Raw genomic sequence first — 25,472 nt, 5'->3', positions numbered from 1 at the left:
CACCTTTTCCATTCACTTGTGAACTTCAGTGCACAACGCAATAGCTGTCTGTGACCAGGTGAGAGAGCCTTTCTAAGCCAAACCTTCATACCATAACCGCTAACCACTACACACAGCCTACATCGCTGTCACCATATTAGCTAACATCATAGTCAACATAGCTACTAGAACTAACGTTAGTAAACCCACTACAATCCTGCATTACAGTGTACAGCAAGCAGTTCAGCAGTTACAGAGGCGGGCCCCGGTGGCCATAAATGAATACAACTGAAAGCTTACCTTGACTTGGAAGATTAGCTCGCTGCATTAGATCGCTAAGAAAGTGAAAGTGAAAAATATACAACAAAATCTCTCTCTCTGCTGCTTCTCCTTCCTTTTTGAAGAAATACATTTGTTCAAAACTGTTCAACTATTGTCTTTCTCTCTCTTTGAGCCAACTACTCACAACATTTTTTTGCACTGCAGTGCTAGCTAGTTGTAGCTTAGGCCTTCAGTACTAGATTCATACTCTGATCCTTCGATTGGGTGGACTACATGTCAGTTCATGCTGAAAGAGCTCTGATAGGTTGGAGGACGTCCTCCGGAAGTCCTGTGTAAGTCTATGGAAGGGGGTGAGAACCATGAGCCTCCTAGGCTCTGTATTGAAGTCAATGTACCCATGGTACTACCCCAGAGAGTGCTGTTGGGGCTACTGTAGACGTTCATAGCCGAAACCGTGTATAATCAGTTATTTGGTGACGGGAATATACAGTATGAGGATAGTTGATTGTTTTATGAAATTCACTGGTTAGGATGGTCCTCCCCTTCCTCCTCTGAGGAGCCTCCACTGATATGGACATATTATAAAGTAAGAAAAGGCTTGTTCATGATATGTGTATGTGGTTTATTATATAACTATAATAGTATATATATATATATATATATATATATATATATATATATATAGATGGGCTGAAACGTGTTTTTGTTGTTGACATAAATAAACAATTACAGGTGAATATAAATATTGCCTTCCTGCTAGATTGACGAATACAGTGCAAAAGTGCTGGCAGCTCAAGAGGATTTATTAATGAAGTACCTACATTCAAGTCATCCAAGCCCCAGCAACCCATAGGCCTGTATACTAATTTAGACCCTGTTGAAAGTGCTGTCTGCTAGATACAACAAGACAACATACAGTAACTGATTTCTTAGCCAGTAGAATGGATGTCTGAATAGGAACTATGAGTATATGGGAGTAACATGATGGGTTACAAAATCCAATGCTCTATGTCAATAATCGGCAGCTGACTTCAGTCAATGTTATTTTTCTTGTCAGAATTCACTAACCTATCTTTACGGTTCATGTGAACAATGTGATCTGTATGTAGGCTATTTCATGTTGTCAGAATTTGAATACATTTCATGCTATCAGGTTTGACTCAGATTTGACTATGGCTGAGCTCCAAATGGCATTCTATTCTCTATGTCAAAGGACACTACTTTTGCCCTATGGGCCCTGGTCAAAAGTAGTGCACTATGTGGGGAACAGGATGCAGACCATGAAGAGTCATAGATGTTGTGAGTTACTGGAAGTCCAAATTTTTGAATGAAACTTGCTGATTCTGTCCCCTGTGCTGCCAATTGTGCACGTCTGTGTGAAGGTTACACAACGGCTGGTAAACAACACACTATCAGTGACTCATCTCTTTTGATCAAAGCTTAAGACCAAACCACGGCCTGGACAGCATGCCCCCCCCTTTGTCAGTAATGTCCTGACATGTCATAAAAAACACCATCAATTCAACAAAGATTGAACATGACAATAATTCCAGTTGTAGGTCTGTGTGTTTCTGTATGTGCAGAACATAATATTCAAAAGCAACATTCTATATTTCCTTACAAAACAGATCTGGAATAACTTTTACAGTCCTGTTTCAGCTGGTGTTTATGTGATAGACTATTTACTAAAACATGTTATGATAGAAATGGGTACGTTTTTGTTGGCACCACTTTACCATGTCATTTCTAAGTATGTACCAGATAGTGGATGGTTGGCACCACTTTACCATGTCATTTCTAGGTATGTACCAGATAGTGGATGGTTGGCTAAAATGAAACATTATTAAATGAAGCATCTGAACACACTCTAATACTTGATCATGTAGATTGCTGGAGATTGATTTGTACACAGAGAAAAGCATAATATCACACAATACACACAAAACCAAATGTTTTGTTATTGGGGAGTAAATTCTTCTACAATCCAGAAGGTGGCACTATGCACCTGAATGAATCATTCCCTAATACAGTTTCAAAGTCCACTCGCAAAAATATTTCAGTAATATTGTGTGGATTGCATGTGTCAAGTAGTGCTGTGGCCAATTCCACGTCAATTCCAGTCCACTCAAGAAATTAACTGGTGTGCGATTCAAAACGGAAGAAGACTGACATTTTTCTTTGCTTTTATTTGAACCCAGAGTCGGACAAAGTGCAAAACCCCTGGAGCAGATTAAGGGGTTACGTATTTGTGTTTATTATGGATCCCCAATACTCTTCCTGGGGTCCAGCAAAATTACGGCAGTTTATACAATTTTAAAAACATTAAAATATATTCACAACACACTGTGTGCCCTCAGGCCCTACTCCACCACTACCACATATCTACAGTACTAAATCCATGTATATGTGTGTGTATAGTGCGTATGTTATCGTGTGTGTGTCTGTGCCAATGTTTATGTATTGCTCAAGGGCACAACGGCAGGAGATGGCGTCTAGGATACTGATACAACCCTCCACTCCCCACCAAATGTCCCCATTGGAATTTGAACCAGAGACTGACTGCTGGCCTGCTTCTAACCTCTAGGCTACCTGCCACCACAGGTCAGGGATTTTGGAGGAGGTAATAATGGGTTTGTTTTTACATAGCACATTTATCAGTGCTTGCAAAGATAACACTTTACATATTCAACATTCATGAAACAAAATAGGATTACTTTTTCCAAGATCAACAATGATTTAATGTTTTTTTTAAATTTAATTTTCTCATTCACATTTCATAATTATGTAGGAAACTACAGCACACGATTGACCTGGTCCCCACAGTAAAAAAACAAACAAGAACATTTAAGCATCTGTTTAGAGGCACACAGGGTCAAATGACCATGAAATGAATGTTGCATTGAGATCAGAGGGCAGGAGATAAATGATGCGTTTCATTTGTAGAACTAGGCACACCAATCTCCACTCTATTTGACCGTGCCAATGACCAGCACTTGGGTTGATTTTATTTTAAATCTAACGGTTAATTCCTGTACATTTCCAGCATAATAATGTCTAGAGAATGCGAGGAAATGTATCCTCACGAAAATAAACCTTGATGTCCTCACGTGAAGTAAGATGAGGGGCATGTGCAGTTAGAAGGGAGTGGTGATGGGGGGGAACCAGTGGACAGACCTTTTTGGGTGAGAGGGCTATGAAGGCCAGTATGACCTTTGGGGCCATGTCACACACAACAGAGGACTGCTACAGGGTCTCCAAAATGGCAAGGTCAGAAAGTAGTGTATAGCCCAAAGAGTTTAGCTATCTCACAAAAGATCAGTAGGATGCTCATAGTCATACAACTAGCTTGAGATCAACAACTTGCAAAGATCTGTTTTAGGGCTGCCAGTTTAGGGCTGCCAGTTTAGGGCTGCCAGTTTAGGGCTGCCAGTTTAGGGCTGCCAGTTTAGGGCTGCCAGTTTAGGGCTGCCAGTTTAGGGCTGCTAGTACCACTGTCTTGCTAGTACCGCTGTGTTTTAGCCTAAAAACTTTTTTTTTTGTGGTTGTGTGCCTTTTAAATAGATTAATCTTTTGTAAAAAATGAGTCTTAAACTAAAGAATTAGCTGATTTATTAAACCGATGAATAAATGAATCTACACATCCCTAATTTTGAGTTGCACCGCTTTTTGCCTGAATTCGTTGGGGCATGGACTCAATCCACAGGGACGCTGGCCCATGTTAACGGCAATGCTTCCTACAGTTGTGTCAGGTGTCTGGGTGTCCTTTGTGTGGTGGACCGTTCTTGTAATTGTTTTTAATAACCTGCCCAGGGACTGCGGTTGAAAATTAGCCGGCTGGCTAAACCTGGCACTTTTACTGAAACATTGATTAATGTGCACTGTCCCTGTAAACATAAAATAAACTCAAACTCAAACTGTTGAGCAGGAAAAACCCAGCAGCGTTGCAGTTCTTGACACACTCAAACCGTTCAAAGCACTTAAATATTTTGTCTTGCACATTCACCCTCTGAATGGCACAGATACACAAGCCATGTTTCAATTGTCTCAAGACTTAAAAATCCTTCTTTAACCCCTCCCTCCACTTCATCTACGCTGATTGAAGTGGATTTAACAAGTGATATCAATAAGGGATCATAGACTGACCAGGTGAATCCAGGAAAAAGCTATGTCATGGAAAGAGGTGTTCCTAATGTTTTGTGTACTCAGTGTATATCTACAATACCTCAGTTTACTTAACATCAACGTTTAGCGTCAATAGTGGTTGGTGCCGTTATGGAGGACAGATTATGGAAGACAGAAATCATTTGTAAAAGAAATACTATTACAGCATATTGGATGACTGCCATTCATCTTCCATTCACCCAGCTCAATGTAACATCAATTGGTTTAGGCTACTACATGATACTCAAAAGTGCCGTATACCCATAATGAGGTTGCTACAACCAAGCCTACAAATGAAAGTGTATAATGAAGGTGCACAGGTCAAGAGACAAATTGGAGTAATCAAGGTGACAGACAGTGACACATTCAATACCGCCTTGTACACTCTTGCCTGCATCTAGCTGATTTGGTGTGTAATCATTAATCCAAACAATTGGAAATGAAAGTATCTATTGGACAAATTAATTTTATTTCATTTTGCTTCCGTTTAAGAAACATTTTGCAACAGAATCGGTGGAATGAATACACCCCTGATCACCTGCACACACAGTTCACTTTCATAGCAGCCACAAATGGCAACATCACTTGCTTGTTGTATAAATCCTTCTTGCATCTACGCGCTCTCCTCCTCTCACCTTTCCCCTTCGCTTGAGGATTTCAGTACACAACAGCTGTCCAGGTGCAAAAACCTCCCCAAGCCAAACCTTCATACCATAACCTCTAACTGCTACACAGCCTACATCGTTGTCACCATTATAATGTTATAGTCAACAAACTACAACTAACGCGTTAGCAAACCCACAATCCAATCCATGTGTACAATCACGCAGTATAGTGTACAGCAAGCAGTTTAGCAGTTACACCGGCGGACCCCGGTGGCCATAAATTAATAAAACCGAAAGCTTAACTTGACTTGGAAGAGTTGCTGTGTTGGATATCCTTAGCCCTCTAGCTAACATAAATAGCATTCCTCTCTGTTTGAGTGGGATTGTTGAGTAGGCTAAATTAGCTGCATTAGCAACTTAAGTGAAAGGTAAACTAAGAAGAAAAAAATAAAACAAAATATACCTAGCTCTCGCTCTCTCTCTGCTGCTTCGCCTTAATTTTTTAAGACATTAATTTGTTAACTGTTAAACAATTGTCTTTCTCTATATAGTGCAGTGCTAGCTTGCTAGTTGTAGATTATGCTTTCAGTGCTAGAATCATTCTCTGACAACATGTCAGTTCATACTGCAAGTTCTGCTAGGTTGGAGGATGTCGTCTGGAAGATGTCACAATTACTTTGTAAGTCTTTGGAAGAGGGTGCGAACCGTCAGCCTCCTAGGTTTCGTATTGAAGTCAATGTACCCAGAGGACGGAAAATAGCTGTCCTCCAGCTACACCACTATGCTACCCTAGAGAGTGCCTTTGAGCTACTGTAGACCTTCATTGCAAAACAGTGTGTTTTAATCAGTTATTTGGTGACGTGAATATATTTAGTATGGTCTTATCTAAAAAGGATCACTTTTTCTCTCACTTTTTTTAAAAGGAAATTCACTGAGTAGGATGGTCCTTCCCTTCGTCCTCTGAGGAGCCTCCACTGTTTAGCGTGTTGAGTTGAGTTCGCTGGTCCCATGCATTTACTGAACTATACAGTGGCAAGAAAAGTATGTGAACCCTTTGGAATTACCTGGATTTAGGCATAAATTAGTCATGAAATTTGATCTGATCTTCATTTTAGTCACAACGATAGACAAATACAGTGTGCTTAAACTAATAACACACAAATTATTGTATTTTTCTTGTCTATATTGAATACATCATGTAAACATTCAGTGTAAGTTGGAAAAAGTATGTGAACCCCTAGGCTAATGACTTCTCCAAAAGCTAATTGGAGTCAAGAGTCAGCTAACCTGGAGTCCAATCAATGAGTCGAGATTGGAGATGTTGGTTAGAGCTGCCTTGCCCTATAAAAAACACTCACAAAATGTGAGTTTACTATTCACAAGAAGCATTACCTGATGTGAACCCTGCCTCGAACAAAAGATCTCAGAAGACCTAAGATTAAGAATTGTTGACTTGCATAAAGCGGGAAAGGGTTACAAAAGTATCTCTAAAACCCTTGATGTTCATCAGTCCACGGTAAGACAAATTGTCAGTAAATGGAGAAAGTTCAGCACTGTTGCTACTCTCCCTGGGAGTGGCCGTCCTGCAAAGATGACTGCAAGAGCACAGCGCAGAATGCTCAATGAGGTTAAGAAGAATCCTAGAGTGTCAGCTAACGACTTAGATCTCTGGAACAAGCTAACATCTCTGACAAGTCTATGATACGTGAAACACTAAACAAGAATGGTGTTCATGGGAGGACACCACGGACACCACATCAAAACTCATCCCAACTGTAAAGTATGGTGGAGGGAGAATCTTGTAGCATGTCTTGTGGGGTATGCATGGGTGTCCAAGCTATGTGCCAGTAGTTTAGACAGACAGCTCGACAGACATTCAACATGTCAATACCTCTCATAAATACAGGTAGTGATGAAGTCAATCTCACCTCCACTTTGAGCCAGGAGAGATTGACATGCATATCATTAATATTAGCGTTCTGTGTACATCCAAGGGCCAACCGTGCTGCCCTGTTCTGAACCAATTGCAATTTTCCTAAGTCCTTTTTTGTGGCACCTGACCACACGACTGAACAGTAGTCCAGGTGCGACAAAACTAGGGCGTGTAGGACCTGCGTTGTTGATAGTGTTGTTAAAAAGGCAAAGCATCGCTTTATTATAGACAGACTTCTCCTCATCTTAGCTACTACTGCATCAATATGTTTTGACCATGACAGTTTACAATCTAGGGTTTCTCCAAGCATTGCCTGGTAATGATAGATTTTCTATGGAATATTGAACATTTAAATAATCTCCATATTTGGTTCCTAAAACTAGACCTGCCCTTCAGGGGAAATAGGATAGCCTTTTCGCTAATATTCCTTGAAAATGTTTTGTTTCTTTATACAGAACATCTCAATTTCGCTCCCTGGAAAATTTCAGCTGAAGTAATTTTGCCTGGATTTATTTGGTTATCCTGAGTGAACATATATTAGAGCTTCAGGTCCTTCTGGCAAGACTCCAACGGCTAACCTGGTCGCAGCCAACTCCCTACCACACCACCTTTATAGATAATGAGTGTGGCTTGTTTAAACTCCTCTAACTGTGCAGCCATACTTTGAGCCTGACATCGAAAGAATGGGACTTCTATATCCGGACCATGCTTTTCCACCTGAGCTGCATGTTTACGTGCCTGTGGCTTTGAGTGGTCAAGCTCCATTCATTTTACATTTGGGATGGAAATGTTGACCTTTTCTCCCACTGGCTAATGCTTCCCAGGAAAGGTGATGAGTTTGAAACTGTTTGATGACTGCAGCCTACTGATTTCTACATGTACCTTTTGACTTTGTAAAACGGTATGTTTTAAATTAGGAGTTAGTCAAATATACTGCTATATAACAAATAAGGTGTGTTATAGTATATGAGGGTGCATTGAAAGAGAATGTGCTATTTTGCATCTCTAAGATAGCAATGAAAATAATCAGTTATTAGACCCCTATTGCTATTTAAGCCCTGTTCCAGAATAATGCACACTTGAATCCATGCACAATGTTTACAAGATGAAAAATGCTTTAAATGGTTTATCAAATCAAATATGCTTTCTTGATGCATGGGGAAAATAGTAACCCACCCCCAGAAATCCAGTTGGGATTATATACAGTGTCAAGAAAAAGCATGTGAACCCTTTGGAATTACCTGGATTTTTGCATAAAATGGTCATAAAATTTTATCTGATCTTCATCTAGGTCACAACAATAGACAAACAGTCTGCTTAAACTAATAACACACAAAAAATTAAATGTTTTCATGTCTATATTGAACACACCGTGTAAACATTCACAGTGTAGGGTGGAAAAAGTATGTGAACCCTTTGATTTAATAACTGGTTGATCCTCCTTTGGCAGCATGTAACTCAACCAAACATTTTCTGTAGTTGCGGATCAGACCTGCACAAAGGTCAGGAGGAATTTAGGAACATTCATCTTTACAAAACTGTTTCAGTTCAGCAATATTCTTGGGATGTCTAGTGTGAACTGCTCTTTTGAGGTCCTGCCACAGCATCTCAATCGGGTTGAGGTCAGGACTCGGACTGGACCACTCCAGAAAGCGTATTTTCTTCTGAAGCCATTCTGTTGTTGATTTACTTCTGTGTTTTGGGTTGTTGTCCTGTTGCATCACCCAACTTCTGTTGAACTTCAATTGGCAGACAGCTAGCCTAACATTCTCCTGCAAAATGTCTTGATAAACTTGGGAATTCATTTTTCCGTCAATGATAGCAAAGCAGCCCCAAACCATGATGCTAAGGAGACTAAGGAGACCAAGACTAAGGAGATGATTGTGGACTACAGGAAAAGGAGGACCGAGCACACCCCATTCTCATCGACGGGGCTGTAGCGGAGCAGGTTGAGAGCTTCAAGTTCCTTGGCATCCACATCACCAACAAACTAACATGGTCCAAGCACACCAAGACAGTTGTGAAGAGGGCCCAACAAAACCTATTCCCCCTCAGGAGACTGAAAAGATTTGGCATGGGTCCTCAAATCCTCAGAAGGTTTTACAGCTGCACCATCGAGAGCATCCTGACGGGTTGTCTCACTGCCTGGTATGGCAACCGCTTGGCCTCCAACCGCAAGGCCCTACAGAGGGTAGTACGTACGGCCCAGTACATGACTGGGGCCAAGCTTCCTGCCATCCAGGACCTCTATACCAGGCGGTGTCAGAGGAAGGCCCTAAAAATGGTCAAAGACTCCAGCCACCCTAGTCATAGACAGTTCTCTCTGCTACCGCACTGCAAGCGGTACCGGAGCACCAAGTCTAGGTCCAAGAGGCTTCTAAACAACTTCTACCCCCAAGCCATAAGACTCCTGAACAGCTAATCAAAGGGCTACCCAGACTATTTGCATTGCCCCCCCCCACCCCCTCTTTTACGCCACTGCTACTCTGTTATTATCTATGCATAGTCACTTTAATAACTCTACCTACATGTACATATTACCTTAATCACCTCGACTAACCGGTGCTCCCGCACATTGACTCTGTACCGGTACCCACTGTATATAGCCCCGCTATTGTTATTTACTGCTGCTCTTTAATTATTTGTTATTCTTATCTCTTACTTTTTTTTGCTGGTATTTTCTTAAATCTGCATTGTTGGTTGAAGGGGTTGTAAGTAAGTATTTCACTGTAAGGTCTAAACCTGTTGTATTTGGCGCATTTGACTAATAAGGTTAGATTAGATTTGATTTGAAAAGATTCCCTGACAGTATGTAACTAATAAATGCAACGTACCAATGATCGGCATGATATTTTGTCCACCTGGAACCTTCAGACCTTCTCCATGCAGGTAGCCTAGTGGTTAGAGCGTTGGGCCAGTAACTGGAAGGTTGCTGGATTGAATCCCTGAGCTGACAAGGTAATCTGTTGTTCTGCCCCTTAGCAAGGCAGATAACACACTGTTCCCTGGGTGCTGAAGACGTGAATGTTGATTTTTTAAATATTTTTTTAAATTTATTTCACCTTTATTTAACCAGGTAGGCCAGTTGAGAACAAGTTCTCATTTACAACAGCGACCTGGCCAAGATAAAGCAAAGCAGTGCGACACAAACAACACAGAGTTACACATGGAATAAACAAACGTACTGTCAATAACACAATAGAAAAGTCTATACACAGTGTGTGCAAATAAAGTAAGATTAGGGAGGTAAAGGCAATAAATAGGCCGTAGTGGCAAAATAATTACAATTTAGCAATTAAACACTGGAGTGATATATGTGCAGAAGATGAATGTGCAAGTAGAGATACTGGGGTGCAAAGGAGCAAAACAAATAAATAACAATATGGGGATGAGGTAGTTGGGTGGGCTATTTACAGATGGGCTATGTTGAGGTGCAGTGATCTGTGAGCTGCCCTGACAGCTGGTGCTTAAAGCTAGTGAGGGAGATATGAGTCTACAGCTTCAGTGATTTTTGCAGTTCGTTCCAGTCATTGGCAGCAGACAACAGGAAGGAAAGGCGGCCAAATGAGGAGTTGGCTTTGGGGATGACCAGTGAGATATACCTGCTGGAGCGCGTGCTTCGGGTGGATGCTGCTATGGTGACCAGTGAGCTGAGATAAGGCGGGGCTTTACCTAGCAAAGACTTATAGATGACCTGGAGCCAGTGGGTTTGGCGATGGATATGAAGCGAGGGCCAGCCAACAATGAGTACAGGTCGCATTGGTGGGTAGTATATGGGGCTTTGGTGACAAAACAGATGGCACTGTGATAGACTGCATCCAATTTGCTGAGTAGTGTTGGAGGCTATTCTGTAAATGACATCGCCGAAGTCAAGGATCGGTTTTACGGGTTATGTTTGGCAGCATGAGTGAAGGATGCTTTGTTGCGAAATAGGAAGCAGATTCTAGATTTAATTTTGGATTGGAAATGCTTAATGTGAGTCTGGAAGGAGAGTTTACAGTCTAACCAGACACCTAGATATTTGTAGTTGTCCACATATTCTAAGTCAGAGCCGTCCAGAGTAGTGATACTAGATGGGCGGGCAGGTGCGGGCAGCGATCGGTTGAAGAGCATGCATTTAGTTTTACTTGCATTTAAGAGCAGTTGGAGGGCACGGAAGGAGAGTTGTATGGCATTGAAGCTCGTCTGGAGGTTAGTTAACACAGTGTCCAAAGGGCCAGAAGTATACAGAATGGTGGCAACCATTAAGGCAGCCCCCCAGCACCTCTCTGATTCAGAGGGGTTGGGTTAAATGCAGAAGACACATTTCAGTTGAAAGGCATTCAGTAGTACAACTGACTAGGTATCCCCCTTTCCCATTCATGGAATGGATTGCATGTTCTCAGTTTGTTACACAATGAGACAAAACATAGCCTAAAGGGGGCACTCGTGCATTTGTTTGAAACTGCTTTTGCTTCACTTTTTAGTCAATTAAGGGCTCGCCACAAAGCACAGGATAATATCTGCAACCAAATGTTATACATAAGGGGTTAGGGAACAGGCCTTGTGACAAGGGAATATGATGCTTATGTTCAACTGGATAGCACTGTAAATCTGTAAAATTGTAACCTTGTCACAAAAGAATTAGTGTTATGAAAACATTGTCACTTGGATACAGTAGGCTGTAGGGAAGTCTTACAACCTGTCAAATATTGCAGTGTTCCACAGCTCATAAGTGTCCTGACATTTTGAAAATCAGGTTTTTTGCTGAGTAATGTTTGAAATGGAAAGATATTCAGAGAAACATGGACAATCAAGTATCCAAGTTCCGACCCAAAGTTATGGAAGGTAGTTAGTTGGTAACAAATTGTCTGAGATTTTTATGTGGTTTTTGAATGTCATCTCGTCTCAATAGCAGTACTGTACACATTTACCCCCTCAAAGTTATTATTACCGTTGAATGGCAATGGCTAGCATGAGCACAGTGCCACATTCACACAAAGACAATGTTCCCCTGCTTCTGCATGCCAGAGTAGTACAAGGTAAACCACAAGCTGAGACAGATTTCCTTTGGGATTTTTTCAAACATCCTGAGAATAGAAAACATTCAGGACAGTTGGACTCAAAATGTGCCGTGCACACCTTCTTTTTTTTAAAGTGGAGGCCAAGCACGGAGGTTTTCATCCCACCGTGGGTGTGTTTATGTTTATGTCTCTGTGTCCTGAACTTAAACCTCCAGGCTAAACACAAAGGATACTTACACACCTCTTGGGTTAGATACCGTCTCTGGCACAGTCACTTCAAAGCTCCTCTTTAGTCAAGGTTTGGAGTTGTTAGTACGTGGACAGGAGACGATCATCCAACCATTGGTATGCAGTCTGGGCCCTCTTCCTATTATCCCCCTTGTATCCGGGATTGAGACATTGTTAGGATTGTAATTTAGCCATGTTAATAAGAATCAATTCGCTATGCTGAAATGAAATAAATAGTTTTGACATGTCCCGTAATTCACTGAGAATAAAATGTAAGCAATATTAGGTTATAATGGACAATATTGAAAGTGTTTTCCAGTGGATGTAATACATTTCTATACCATAACAATCTAAAACGCTCTATCCAGTGCATTCGGAAAGTATTCAGACCCCTTGACTTTTTTCACATTTAGTTACTTTACAGCCTTATTCTAAAATGGATTCAATAGTTTTTTTTCTCATCAAACTACACACAATATCCCATAATGACAAAGCAAAAACAGTTTTTTTTACATTTTTGCAAATATATTTTTTTAATTAAAACTGAAATATGACATTTACATAAGTATTCAGACGCAGCGAATACAGCCTTGAGTCTTCTTGGGTATGATGCTACAAGCTTGGAACACCTGTATTTAGGGAGTTTCTCCCATTCTTTTCTGCAGATCCTCTCAAGCTCTATCAGGTTGGATGTGGAGCGTCACTGCACAGCTATTTTCAGGTCTCTCCAGAGATGTTCAAGTCCGGGCTCTGGCTGGGGTGGCCCAGCCATTCAGAGACTTGTGCCGAAGCCACTCCTGCATTGTCTTGGCTCTGTGCTTAGGGTCGTGTAAAATTATTCTAAAAACATGCATCCTGTTTGCAATAAGGCACCAAAGTAAATCAGCAAAAAATATGGAAAATATTTGCTTTATGTCCTGAATAGAAAGCGTTATGTTTGAGGCAAATCCAACACAACACATCACTGAGTACCACTCTTCCTACTTTCGAGCTTGGTGGTGGCTGCATCATAATATGGGTATGACTAGGGAGTTAAAATAAAAAAGCAAGACAATAACCTAAACCACAAGGCCAAATATACACTGGAATTGCTTACCAAGACAACATTGAATGTTCCTGAGTGGCGTAGTTACAGTTTTGTGTTAAATCGTCTTGAAAATCTATGGTAAGAATTGAAAATGGCTGTCTAGCAATGAGCAACAACCAACTTTACAGAGTTAGAATTTTTATTTTAAGAATAATGTGCAAATATTGTACAATCTAGCTGTGCAAAGCTCTAGGGACTTAACCAGAAAGACATTTACACCCCTAAGTCAATAACATGTATTGACTTAGGGGTGTAAATGCGTATTTAAATGAGATATTTCTGTATTTAATTTTCAATAAATTAGCAACATTTTCTAAAAACACGTTTTCACTTTGTCATTATGGGTTTTTGTGTGTAGATGGGTGGGAGAAAGAAAACGATTTTATTAATTTTGAATTCAGGCTGTAACACAACAAAATGTGGAATGGGCCAAGGGGTATGAACACTTTCTGAAGGCACCGTATTAGTGAAGATATCTTGAGTGTTGCTTGTTGGGGTAAATCACTGTTCATTGCTACAGTGTGTAGTCTGAGGTGATATGTTGTGATTATTCAGTGAGGAAATAGGCCTAGATCAGAGTTGTAAGGGCAGAGAAGGTCCTTGCCAGTCGTTGACAACTCCAACAAACAGTCTGGAATGGATACCTGCTAGGGTGAAAGAGAAAGGAGTTGACAACTCCAACAAACAGTCAGGAATGAATACCTGCTAGGGAGAAAGAGAAAGGAGTTGACAACTCCAACAAACAGTCAGGAATGGATACCTGCTAGGGAGAAAGAGAAAGGAGTTGATGTGTAAAAATGTGTCAATTTTCACAGATTACAAAACATTTATGAACTCCTTTCTATTGAATACGCTATTGTCCAGTTGAAATATTATCGATTATTTAGACAATAGACAACCTGAGGATTAGTTATAAACATCGTTTCACATGTTTTGACTAACTTTACCGGTACTATCAGGATGTTTTCGTCTGCATGTTGTGACCGCCATTGAGCCAGTGGATTACTAAACATAACGCGCCAACAAAACGGAGTTATTGGGATATAAAGAGGGACTTTATCAAACATTTATTGTGTAGCTGGGACTCTTGTGACTGCAACCATATGAAGATCCTCAAAGGTAAGTGATGAATTTTATCGCTATTTCTGACTTTTATAATTCCTTTACTTGGTTGTTAAATGTTTGTATGCTTTTGTAAGAGGGGCGCTGTCCTCGGATAATCGCGTGGTATGCTTTCGCCATAAAGCCTTTTTGAAATCTGACAAAGCGGCTGGATTAACAAGAAGTTCATCTTTAAGCCGATTTTTTATGAATGTTTATTATGACTATTTCTATATTTTGAATTTGGCACTCTGCAATTTCACCGGATGTTGTCGAGGGGGTTGCTAGCAGAACGCCTGTGCCAGAAAGGTTAACCTGTTATGACTAGGGGGCAGTATTTTCACGGCCGGATAAAAAACGTATTTAATCTGATTATTACTCCTGCCCAGAAACTAGAATGTGCATATAATTATTGGCTTTGGATAGAAAACACCCTAACGTTTCTAAAACTGTTTGAATGGTGTCTGTGAGTATAACAGAACTCATTTGGCAGGCCAAAACATGAGAAGATTCTGTTCAGGAAGTACCCTGTCTGACCATTTCTTTCCCTTCTTGATTCTCTCTATCCATTACAAAGGATCTCTGCTGTTACGTGACACGTCCTACGGCTTCCATGGGCCCTCAGAGCCTGGGAAAAAGCTGAATGACGTAATTCAAAGCCCTGGCTGAAACACACGAGCGCTTTTGCTAAGTGGTCTATCAGAGGGCAAAGGGCTTCATGCTCGTGCCCGAGTCGACCCCGTGATTTATTTTCTTTCGGCTGTTTACCTACCACGGAAGAAGCCACTGCTGTCCAAAAACAAATTCCTGCTCGTCTGAAATTTGCAAAAGTGCACCTGGATGTTCCACAGCGCTACTGGTTATTCTGTGGACAGATGAAACTACAGTTGAGTTGTTTGGAAGGAACACACAACACTATGTGTGGAGAAAAAAAGGCACCGCACACCAACATCAAAACCTCATCCCAACTGTAAAGTATGGTGGAGGGAGCATCATGGTTTGGGCTGTTTTGCTGCCTCAGGGCCTGGACAGCTTGCTATCATCAACGGAAAAATGAATTCCCAAGTTTCTCAAAACATTTTGCAAGAGAATGTTAGGCTAGCTGTCCGCCAATTGAAGCGCAACAGAAGTTGGGTGATGCAACAGGACAACGACCCAAAACACTGAAGTAAATCAACAACAGAATGGCTTCAACAGAAGAAAATACACCTTCTGGAGTGGCCCAGTCAGAGTCCTGACCTCAACCCGATTGAGATGCTGTGGCATGACCTCAAGAGAGCAGTTCACACCAGACATCCCAAGAATATTGCTGAACTGAAACAGTTTTGTATAAAGGAATGGTCCAAAATTCCTCCTGACCGTTGTGCAAGTCTGATCCGCAACTACAGAAAACGTTTGGTTGAGGTTATTGCTGCCAAAGGAGGGTCAACCAGTTATTAAATCCAAGTGTTCACATACTTTTCCCACCCTACACTGTGAATGTTTACACGGCGTGTTCAATAAAGACATGAAAACGTATAATGATTTATGTGTTATTAGTTTAAGCACACTGTGTTTCTATTGTTGTGACCTAGATGAAGTTCAGATCAAATTTGATGACCAATTGATGCAGAAATCCACGTATTTACAAACGGTTCACATGCAAGAAAAAGTAACTGTACATGTTCATATTCCATCCATTATTCCCAAATATATTGTCCCAAAGTCCATTTATTTGATGATTTAGTTTTGGGCTATAAACTCTTCATAAGGCACACAGACATTCACATTAGACCAGAAAGGAGTTGGTCTGCTGCCTTACAATTTACGATGGGCGCGAGGTCATAAACCCCCCACCTCCATACCTCTCCATCTCTGCGGGAGAGAGAGATATCTCTGTAGAGCTGAATCCATCTAACCTGATCCTCACAGGCCAGTTATGACAGGTTCTTATTCAAACCCATGTTAATTTATGCTAATTTAAAATGGTTATAGTTCCTAAAGTATACATATTATCAAATATCCTTTGACAATCTAAGTTCGGACAGTTTGAACATCATTCAGTTTGAACATATGAAGATAGTTTAGTGCCTTTGGCATTCAGGCCAAAGAGTTCAATCTTGGTTTCATCAGACCAGAGAATCTTCTTTCTCATGGTCTGAGAGTCCTTTTGTGCCTTTTGGCAAACTCTAAGTGGGCTGTCATGTTCCTTTTTCTGAGGAGTGGCTTCCATCTGGCCACTCTACGATAAAGGCCTGATTGGTGGAGTGCTGCAGAGATGGTTGTCCTTCTGGAAGTTTTTCTCGTCTCCACAGAGGAACTCTGGAGCTATGTCAAAGTGACCATCAGGTTCTTGTTCATTTTGGCCGGGCGGCCAGCTCTAGGAAGAGTGTTGGTCATTCCAAACTTCTTCCATTTAAGAATGATGGAGGCCACTGTGTTTTTGGGGACCTTCAATGTTGCAGAAATGTTTTGGTACCCTTCCCCAGATCTGTGCCTCGACACAATCATATCTCAGAGCTCTATGGACTATTTCTTTGATCTCATTGCTTGGTTTTTGCTCTGACATGCACTGTCAACTGTGGGACCTTATATAGACAGGTGTGTGCCTTTCCAAATCATGTCCAATCAATTGAATTTACCACAGGTGGACGCCAATCAGGTTGTAGAAACATTTAAAGGATGATCAATGGAAACAGGATGCACCTGAGCTCAATTTTGAGTCTCATAGCAAAGGGTCTGAATACTTATGTAAATAAGGTATTTCTGTTTTATTTATCATAAATTTGCAAAAAATTCAAAAAAACAGTTTTCGCTTTGTCATTGTGGGTTACTGTGTATAGATTGACGAGGGGAAAAAAAGAATTGAATCCATTTCAGAATAATGTAATGTAACAAAAGTGGTCTGAAAACTTTCTGATGTAATTTTATATATTTTTTATCATTCCAGTCTATGGACCTTTTTTCCCTATTGAAATCCATTAGGAGCTCATTTAAATATTGTATAAACGCTATCAAAAATATTTATCAAGCAATCTAAGTTGGGGCAGTCTGAACAGTTGGAAGTCTGTTTGGTTTTAATAGCTTAAACCGTTTAACCCTTAGTATACAATTTCCATGCCCCGCGGAAATCTGCGGTGAAAGGTGGTAGAGCTAGATCTGTGTTTGTCAGACCATGAGACTTCCCGAAAATCTCACAAAAACGTATGTTGCATCCGAACGGTTTGGCCTACAACCTATTATGGCCACTCTATCGAAAGATGAGACTCAATGCGAACACGATGTGGTCCGTTATTCTCTAGGACACAAGACTTGGTACAGTCTCTTCTGCCAACTTCTGTCTGTAGTGTCAGAACAGTCTGTAGCCCCTGAAGGTCCCAGGTACCAGTTGGAAAAAAATGAATGGAAGTATATATGAAGATAGTTTAGTGCCTAAAATAAGAGGATAAATATATGTACACAAATAAATAGCTCCCTGATCGTTTTTATATCTCTCAGATACAGGACAGACACATCAGAATAAACTTCCTTTCATTTTTTTTACTACCATGTAGTGAATCTGTTATTCAATGCGTTTCTACTGGCTAATAGTAGTAATGCCAAATTCAATGTTTCATCCAATTTTTTTTATATATTTTGTTTCGATAGGGCTTAGACTTTAGAGGGTTAAGCTCTAGAGCAGGCTGAATAAATAGAATAATAATAATAAGACTACATACGACGTGCCTTCAGCCAGCACACCTAATAAGAAGTATGTAAGAAATGTAAAGTTGTGCTTTGCTTTCAGCAAGCACAGCTAATAATATGAGTATGTAAGAAATCTGGTGTTATTCCTTCAGCAAGCATCACCTAATAATAAATATGTATGAAATCTAGAGTTGGGCTTTGCTTTCAGCAAGCGCACCTAATTAAACTGGTTAATGTTGGAATTCCTTTTCCAATTCCTGAGTTCAGGTTTGTAGATATTTCAGAGCACCTGCAGGGTTATGTGTGTGAAATATTTTCACTGGAAGGGGTTCAACTTTGAGAGAAAAAAACTGCAGTAGCATTACGCCATTCTTCCCTCTTGGAAAAAAATGGGATTTAAACAAGTCTCTGACAAGATATCTAGCAGAACAGTTGGAGTTTAACGAAGTCAAGTATTCCCCTCTAAATGCAAACCTTTTTGGACAACTGTTGGCTATATTGGAAATCAAGACCAGCAACAGGACATTTGCATCACTATGGTACTGAATAGCGGATCTGGGAGTAACGGTTTGCATAGTGTATTTTACCATAGAATACTAAATTCTAGTCCACATTTTCACTATTCCAAACTTGTTCATGTTTACTTATTTCAAACGGGAAAAGCCTGTGCGCATTTCTCCCTGGCAAATATTCAAAAGAAGATCAGAGGATGAAAGTCCTGAAACGTCTCCCTCTTTTATTGGGGTGTTGGACTCTCTTATACCTGGAATTTCTCCCAGTGTCACTGAGCCATACCGGGACAGCACAGCGCGCAACCGAGAGCCGAGGCAAGGAGCACGCAGGCGGAGCAGGTAAAGGAGTCAACCCGCGAATCACCTCAACTGCCAGGTCTACAGTAGGAAACTACGGCGTAGGGGGTTGGAAGTCTCCGAGCGCTGCGAGGATCACGCGCATTAGGACAGGACCCCCGCTGATAAAGGGCGAGGCAGCCAAAGCAAAAGCTGTGACATCAGTGTCATCACCACACGGCGTAACGGCGAGTAGTGTTAGTGGAGCTATCAATTTGGGACGCAAGGAGTCTGCGCGCTCTTGGGTACCCGACGGGGATGCTACCAACACAGCTGCTGTGCCTGCTCTCATGGCGTTGAGCGTGCAAACACGCAAAGGCGGAGATACGCCCAGACAGAGCAAAGGAAAGACTTTCCCCAGAGTTGCAACATCAGCACGAACTGGACAGCATAGAGTCGTTGCTGTGCAAAAATACAGCGCTCTGTTAGCCCAAAGGAGTGCCAAAGCAACGGGCAAACTGAGCGACAGAGACCTTCCGAAGCACCCATTGGTGACTCCGCACGACTACATGTTGTCACTGTATTGGTCACTATCCACAGGAGAGGTGAACACCAGCGTGTTGCACGAGGCTGGCATGGCCAACACCATCACCAGCTTTGTGGATAAAGGACAAGGTACACTTTTGATGCCATATTAACAATGAGTGCCATTTAAAAAAAATTGTCTCATAATAAACGTTAATAAATCTGCATTACTGCTTGCAATGTCACAATGGCATATACATTATGGATCAATGGTCCAATAAAGTAGCTGTTTATTTCTGCCAAAGAAAATATAATCATTATGAAGATTGAGGCTAAATTCTGAATATGCTTACTTATCTTTAAATGTAGCATTTTGTTTAACTTTATAAATATAACAACCAAGAGACCAGGTCTCAGAATAAATTGGAGCTGTATGCCTCTGCTCATCAAACCAACCTCTCTATTAGAGAGGTAAAGTCAAACTAAAGTCAAAGCAAACTTGAAGCTTAAGTCAAAAGGTTCACTTGCTTGTGGAATGTGGCCCAACATAGGTTTCTGGCTGTTTGACATAATACGTTTTTTACCTTGGTCATGGTTCTGTCACACTGTCAGTAGCCATCTGCATAGCCATTCCATCAGTGTTTTGCAGCCTCTAAAGTGTAAATAAATAGACCTTCGGGGTTCAAGTAGGTGGCCTCTATGTAATATTTTTTTTTGTGTGTAAAACTGTTTAAAATGATGTTTAAACGACATTGGTTGAACATTTCTAGCTGCTAAAGATTTACATTTAAAACACTTAACATACTTTTTAATTTGTACTTTATTTGTATAACGTGTCCTCAGCAACTTGTTGGTGACCTTTATATTGGGTGAACCGTTTAAAAATGACAGGGGACCAAAAGTATTGGGATAAATTCACTCATATGTGTATTAAAGTAGTCAAACATTTTATAATGAGTCCAAAATCAAGCTTGTGACTCTACAAACATGTTGGATGCATTTTCTGTTTGTTTTGGTCGTGTTTCAGATTATTTTGTGCCCAATAGAAATGAATGGTAAATAACGTGTCGTATCATTTTGGTGTCACCTTTATTGTAAATAATAACAGAATATGTTCATAAACACTTCTACATTACTGTGGATGCTACCATGATTACGGACAGTCCTGAATAAATTGGGAATAATGATGAGTGAGAAAGTTATCATACCCTCCCAAAACGCTGACCTCCCCTGTTATTGTAAAGGTGAGAGGTTAGCATGTCTTTGGGGTATGATATTTGTGCGTCTGTAACTTTCTCACTCATCATTATTCACGATTCTATCAGGACTATCCGTAATTATGGTAGCATCTACAGCATCCACACAATACATTATTTACCATACATTTCTATTGGGCAGAAAATACTCTGAAACACAACCAAAATAAACAGCAAATGCATCCAACAAGTTTGTAGTCTCAAGCTTGATGTAATCATTGCGTACTAGGAATATGGGACCAAATACTAAACTTTTGACTACCTTAACACATTAGTTAATTTGTCTCAATAATTTTGGTCCCCTAAAATGGGGGGACTATGTACAAAAAGTGCTGTCATTTCAAAATGGTTCACCTGATATGGATGAAAACACCCTCAACTTAAAGCTGACAGTCTGCACTTTAACCTCAGTCATTGTATCATTTCAAATCCAAAGTGCTGGACCACAGAGCCAAAACAACAAAAGATGTGTCACCCTCCCAATACTTTTGTAGCTCACCGTAAGTTTTTTATCTCAGGTGGGGTTCCTAAACCCACAGGTCACTCCACATTGACATAGAGAACGGGTGGAGAATTGGCTATCTTTTGTATTGTTCCAGTGATGTTTGGTCCACTCTTAGCAAATGCCATATTACGCAATGGTAGGTCCACTGGTAAACAGCTGCAGGTCGACATTAATTGTCTGATTATTCTTCAATGTGGTCTGTAGTCTGAAAATGTCTGGTTTTAATGGATGAAAATCCTGGCTTTCATTTGTATATGGCCATACCAAAAACAAAGTGTGTGTTACCTGAGTGTTACCTGAGAAGTGTTACCTCCTGTGTGTTACCTGAGAAGTGTTACCTCCTGTGTGTTACCTGAGAAGTGTTACCTCCTGTGTGTTACCTGAGAAGTGTTACCTCCTGTGTGTTACCTCCTGTGTGTTACCTGAGAAGTGTTACCTCCTGTGTGTTACCTGAGAAGCCACATTAGCACATTTTATTCTTACCCTTGACTCTGTCACCTTCTTTTACAGATGACCGTCTTCTCCAGCTGAGAAGACAGAAGTATAACTTCAACATCAGTTCCCTGGAGAAGGAGGGGTTACTGGGTGCCGAGCTGCGCATTCTCAGGAAAAGACTGGCCGACCCACGCAAAGCACTTTCTACTGGCAGAGTTTTCTGCCTGAAGCTTTTCACCTGTGCAGCAGGTAAGCAGAAAGCTACACTGCTCCAAACTCGAACCATTGAGGACCACAATACGCCCAAATGGGAAGTGTTTGACATTTGGAAACTATTCAAGAATTTCCACAACACCGTCCGGCTTTGTTTCGAGCTGGAGGCCTTGGAACGAGGCCACCCCGTGGACCTCAAGGCAATGGGCTTCAGTCGTCTGGGCAGGCAGACCAAAGAGAAAGCTTTTTTCCTCGTGTTCGGACGCACCAAGAAAAGTGACTTGTTCTACAGCGAGATCAAAGCCCGGTCGGGCCACGACAACAAGACTGTGTATGAGTACCTGTTCACCCAGCGGCGTATGCGCCGAGCCCCCACCACCCGTGGCAAGAAACTGGCCAAGAACCCCAAGCCTCGTTGCCACAGGAAGCAGCTACATGTCAACTTCAAGGAGATGGGTTGGGATGATTGGATCATTGCCCCACTGGAGTATGAGGCCTACCACTGCGACGGGGTGTGCGACTTCCCCATCCGCTCGCACCTCGAGCCCACCAACCACGCCATCATCCAGACGCTCATGAACTCCATGGACCCTGACTCGACTCCACCCACCTGCTGCGTGCCCACTCGCCTCAGCCCAATCAGCATCCTCTACATTGACTCAGCCAATAATGTGGTTTACAAACAGTACGAGGACATGGTGGTGGAGTCCTGTGGCTGCAGGTAGCAATGGACAAAAGATTCACCTGAGACCTTCGTTTTATAGTTCAGCCAGAACCCTGCAAGTCAATGGGACTGAGTTATATTTTTGGAGTAAACAGATTGGTTAATAGTTGTTAGGGAAATACACTTTGAAAGCAACTGACATGAAACTAATAACACAAATCACTTCCTGAGACCTTATTTTATGAGGAGGTTAAGGAATAATATGTACATATCCAATGATGATTTGGCAAGAGATTTGAAACTGTTTAACTAAATTGATCTTCCCAATCCATGCTATTTTCACATCGTATGAACTGATGTAAATGTTTGCTTTTCATAGTGATGCACAAAAATGTCATTGACTTTACTGGTCAAAGATTGAACACATTGCTCATTGTTAGTTTAGGATCAAGGAAACGATTTCTTGTATCACAGGCCATTTAATGTATCGCATTGTTATGTTAAAAGTTGCATTGCTTTGAACTGCTGTTCCATGACGTCACTTGTTGGATACCTTCACACCTATCGCACTGCCCCTTGTAAAGTACTTGAACCTTTGGATGAGAACATCTGCGTGCATTGATGTCAAAACGTCTTGTTTCTCTTGGAGCAATATGATGTAGCCTAACCAGTTCCTTTAATCAAAATCTGCACATGCCAACGGTATTGCCACATCTCAAACTGAACTGGTGGGGTTTGGGGAAAGGTCATAAATGGTTTGTTGCAACACCAAAATAATATCTAACAGCTTACAAATCCCATTGAAGAATAAAACCCATTGATGAAACGTCAACGATACCTTGAATTTAACACATGTAAGGCATTGTCACCTTCCACTGAGTTGTTTGTATTCATACAGTGCCTTTGGAAGTGTATTTTGATACAGATACAATATTACAGTACCTTTAAAGTATCTGTCCACTGTTCCAGATTTCTATTAAATATTTACCATTACAAAATATATTTAACAGAAGGATGTTAAATCTGCTTTTCTCTATGCTCCTGCTTGGCCTTAGTATAAACAACAGATGGGTTTGGACGTATACCGCTTAAATGCTGATTTGCCAGCTCAGCCAATGAGACGCTCATACACTTGGATATTGAAATTCGCTACCAACTCCACCTGGGGCAGGGCTGCACGCACTGCCTAGCAGTCTGGACTTTAATTCTTTATTTTTTACCGAAGGCTACTGCCTGTAGTCAAATAGTAGGCTTTGGATGGATTCAGGATTTTAAACACACGATGGAACTACTACACTTTACTATAACAGCAATAAATGCAGACGGATTATTTTACAAGCATGATTCATTTCTGTTCATTGCTTTGTCACCATTCCTGATATTTTTGTTGTTAGCTAGCTACTAGCTAGACAACAAGTCGTGATTGGTAGGAGCTAAGCTAGCTAGGTAAATAACTGCTGCTACATATATTAGTCAACAACAGGTTTCCTCTTGACATCCAACTTTTAGTTCTAAACCACAAAATGTAAAATAGAAGTGAATGGTGAGCTGGTTGTTATGTGGAGGATCTGCATTGGCTAGCCATCTAGCTAATCTATCCTCGATAGCTAACGTTGGCATGCTAGTTTACTGCTTCTAAACAGCCAGCAGGACAAATGTTACAAACCACACCATTTGAAATAGAAGTGACTGGCGAGATTGTTGTTGTAAAGGCTTAATCCTTTTTGCTAACACGAACTGTGGATTGTTTGGCTTGCTACCTAGCGTGTGTGCCCTCCTGAGCATGTGTCACCCCTAGTCTCTTTCTCCCCACCAGATCATTTTTGGGGGGGTGGGGGTAGGAAAAAGCTGCTGGACCAATCACAATTGAGCCTGTCCCTGCCAAGGATGATGTCCTTCTCCAAGCAAATTTCAAGCATCTTTTAAAATGGTTTGTTTCAAAAACATGTTTGAAATGGGGGTTTTACTGAGTGGGTTTTCTATCATTTATGCATTGGCCATGACTACAAGTAAAGGATAAGTCAACAACATTATTTGGGTATGACCAAACAGAATATGAGCTTTTAAAAATGTTCACTGGACAGTTTCTTTAAGATGTAAACTTCAAATACATTTAAAAAATATATATATTATATTTTGAATTAAATGAACCTATGTTTGTAAATAAATGTAGCTCATGAGTTTTGGTGGAAATGTTTGTAACTGAAATTCATTGTGAATGAAATGCATTTCTTTGAAGTTGCCTTGTTAAGTGTTTACATCAACACACCAAGCTTAGCCTACAAATAATGATGCAGTAACATTTATTTATAGAATGCAATTGTATTCCAGCAGCAGTTACAAACAATAAGGTTGTTTGGGCACCTGAAATAATGTCCCTTCACAGCACTGCTTGGGTCTGAAATTACGTTTAAAAAACAACATTGATAGCAGACCTAAGCACACATTTCCACACATGGAGCCAGGAAAGGGATATGCCAGTGACTGATCTAAAGCTTATATTATACATTGACAGGTTTCTAGTGATTTAATGTATGAGAATTGAAAATAACAAATCAAAAAACAATTCACTTGAATTGAATGAATTTAGACATGCAGTAAACAGTACATTCATCTATAGTCCAACCTCTAATTGGATTATGCTTTATGAACTATGTCAAGTTTCCTATTTGAGGGTAGAAATGTGTGCTTTAAGAAGAAACATTAATTGCTTACTGGATCAGGTTGTTGTAACTATTTGTGGCCTGCAATTGTGGCAAAGTGTCAAACTGTATCCTATTGAACAGGATCAAGTTGTTTTGAAGAGAAAGTTATTGTGCTTCGCAAAGTAATCAGAAACATCCGTGCCATCGTTACATTTATATTTTAGTCATTTAGCAGACGCTCTTATCCAGAGCAACTTACAGTAGTGAATGCATACATTTCATACATTTTTTCTACGTACTGGTCCCCCGTGGGAATCGAACCCACAACCCCTGGCGTTGCAAACACCATGCTCTACCAACTGAGCCACATATTTTAGAGTAACTTAATTGAACGCA

General features: G+C 40.8%; 1 protein-coding gene across 1 annotated transcript; it reads left to right on the top strand.

Annotated features, from left to right (window-relative positions):
* The first annotated feature begins 18,370 nt into the window (after window positions 1-18,370).
* Window positions 18,371-23,769, top strand: LOC115208439 (growth/differentiation factor 5-like). The gene is made up of 2 exons (XM_029776499.1): window positions 18,371-19,508; window positions 21,630-23,769. Exons 1-2 carry the CDS (start codon window positions 18,755-18,757, stop codon window positions 22,490-22,492), a joined length of 1,617 nt encoding a protein of 538 aa, XP_029632359.1. The 5' UTR covers window positions 18,371-18,754; the 3' UTR covers window positions 22,493-23,769.
* The last annotated feature ends 1,703 nt before the right edge of the window (window positions 23,770-25,472 follow it).

Source organism: Salmo trutta, chromosome 14, assembly GCF_901001165.1.
Source record: "Salmo trutta chromosome 14, fSalTru1.1, whole genome shotgun sequence".
Classification (NCBI taxonomy): Eukaryota; Metazoa; Chordata; class Actinopteri; order Salmoniformes; family Salmonidae; genus Salmo; species Salmo trutta.
The sequence above is the reverse complement of the archived record's forward strand: the minus strand, read 5'-3'. Positions and strand labels throughout refer to the sequence as shown.

Coding starts and splice junctions, on each gene's coding strand:
- LOC115208439 (XM_029776499.1), top strand. CDS start 18,755: ATGAAAGTCCTGAAACGTCTCCCTCTTTTATTGGGGTGTTGGACTCTC. Junction 19,509..21,629: donor CTTTGTGGATAAAGGACAAG/GTACACTTTTGA, acceptor CTTCTTTTACAG/ATGACCGTCTTCTCCAGCTG.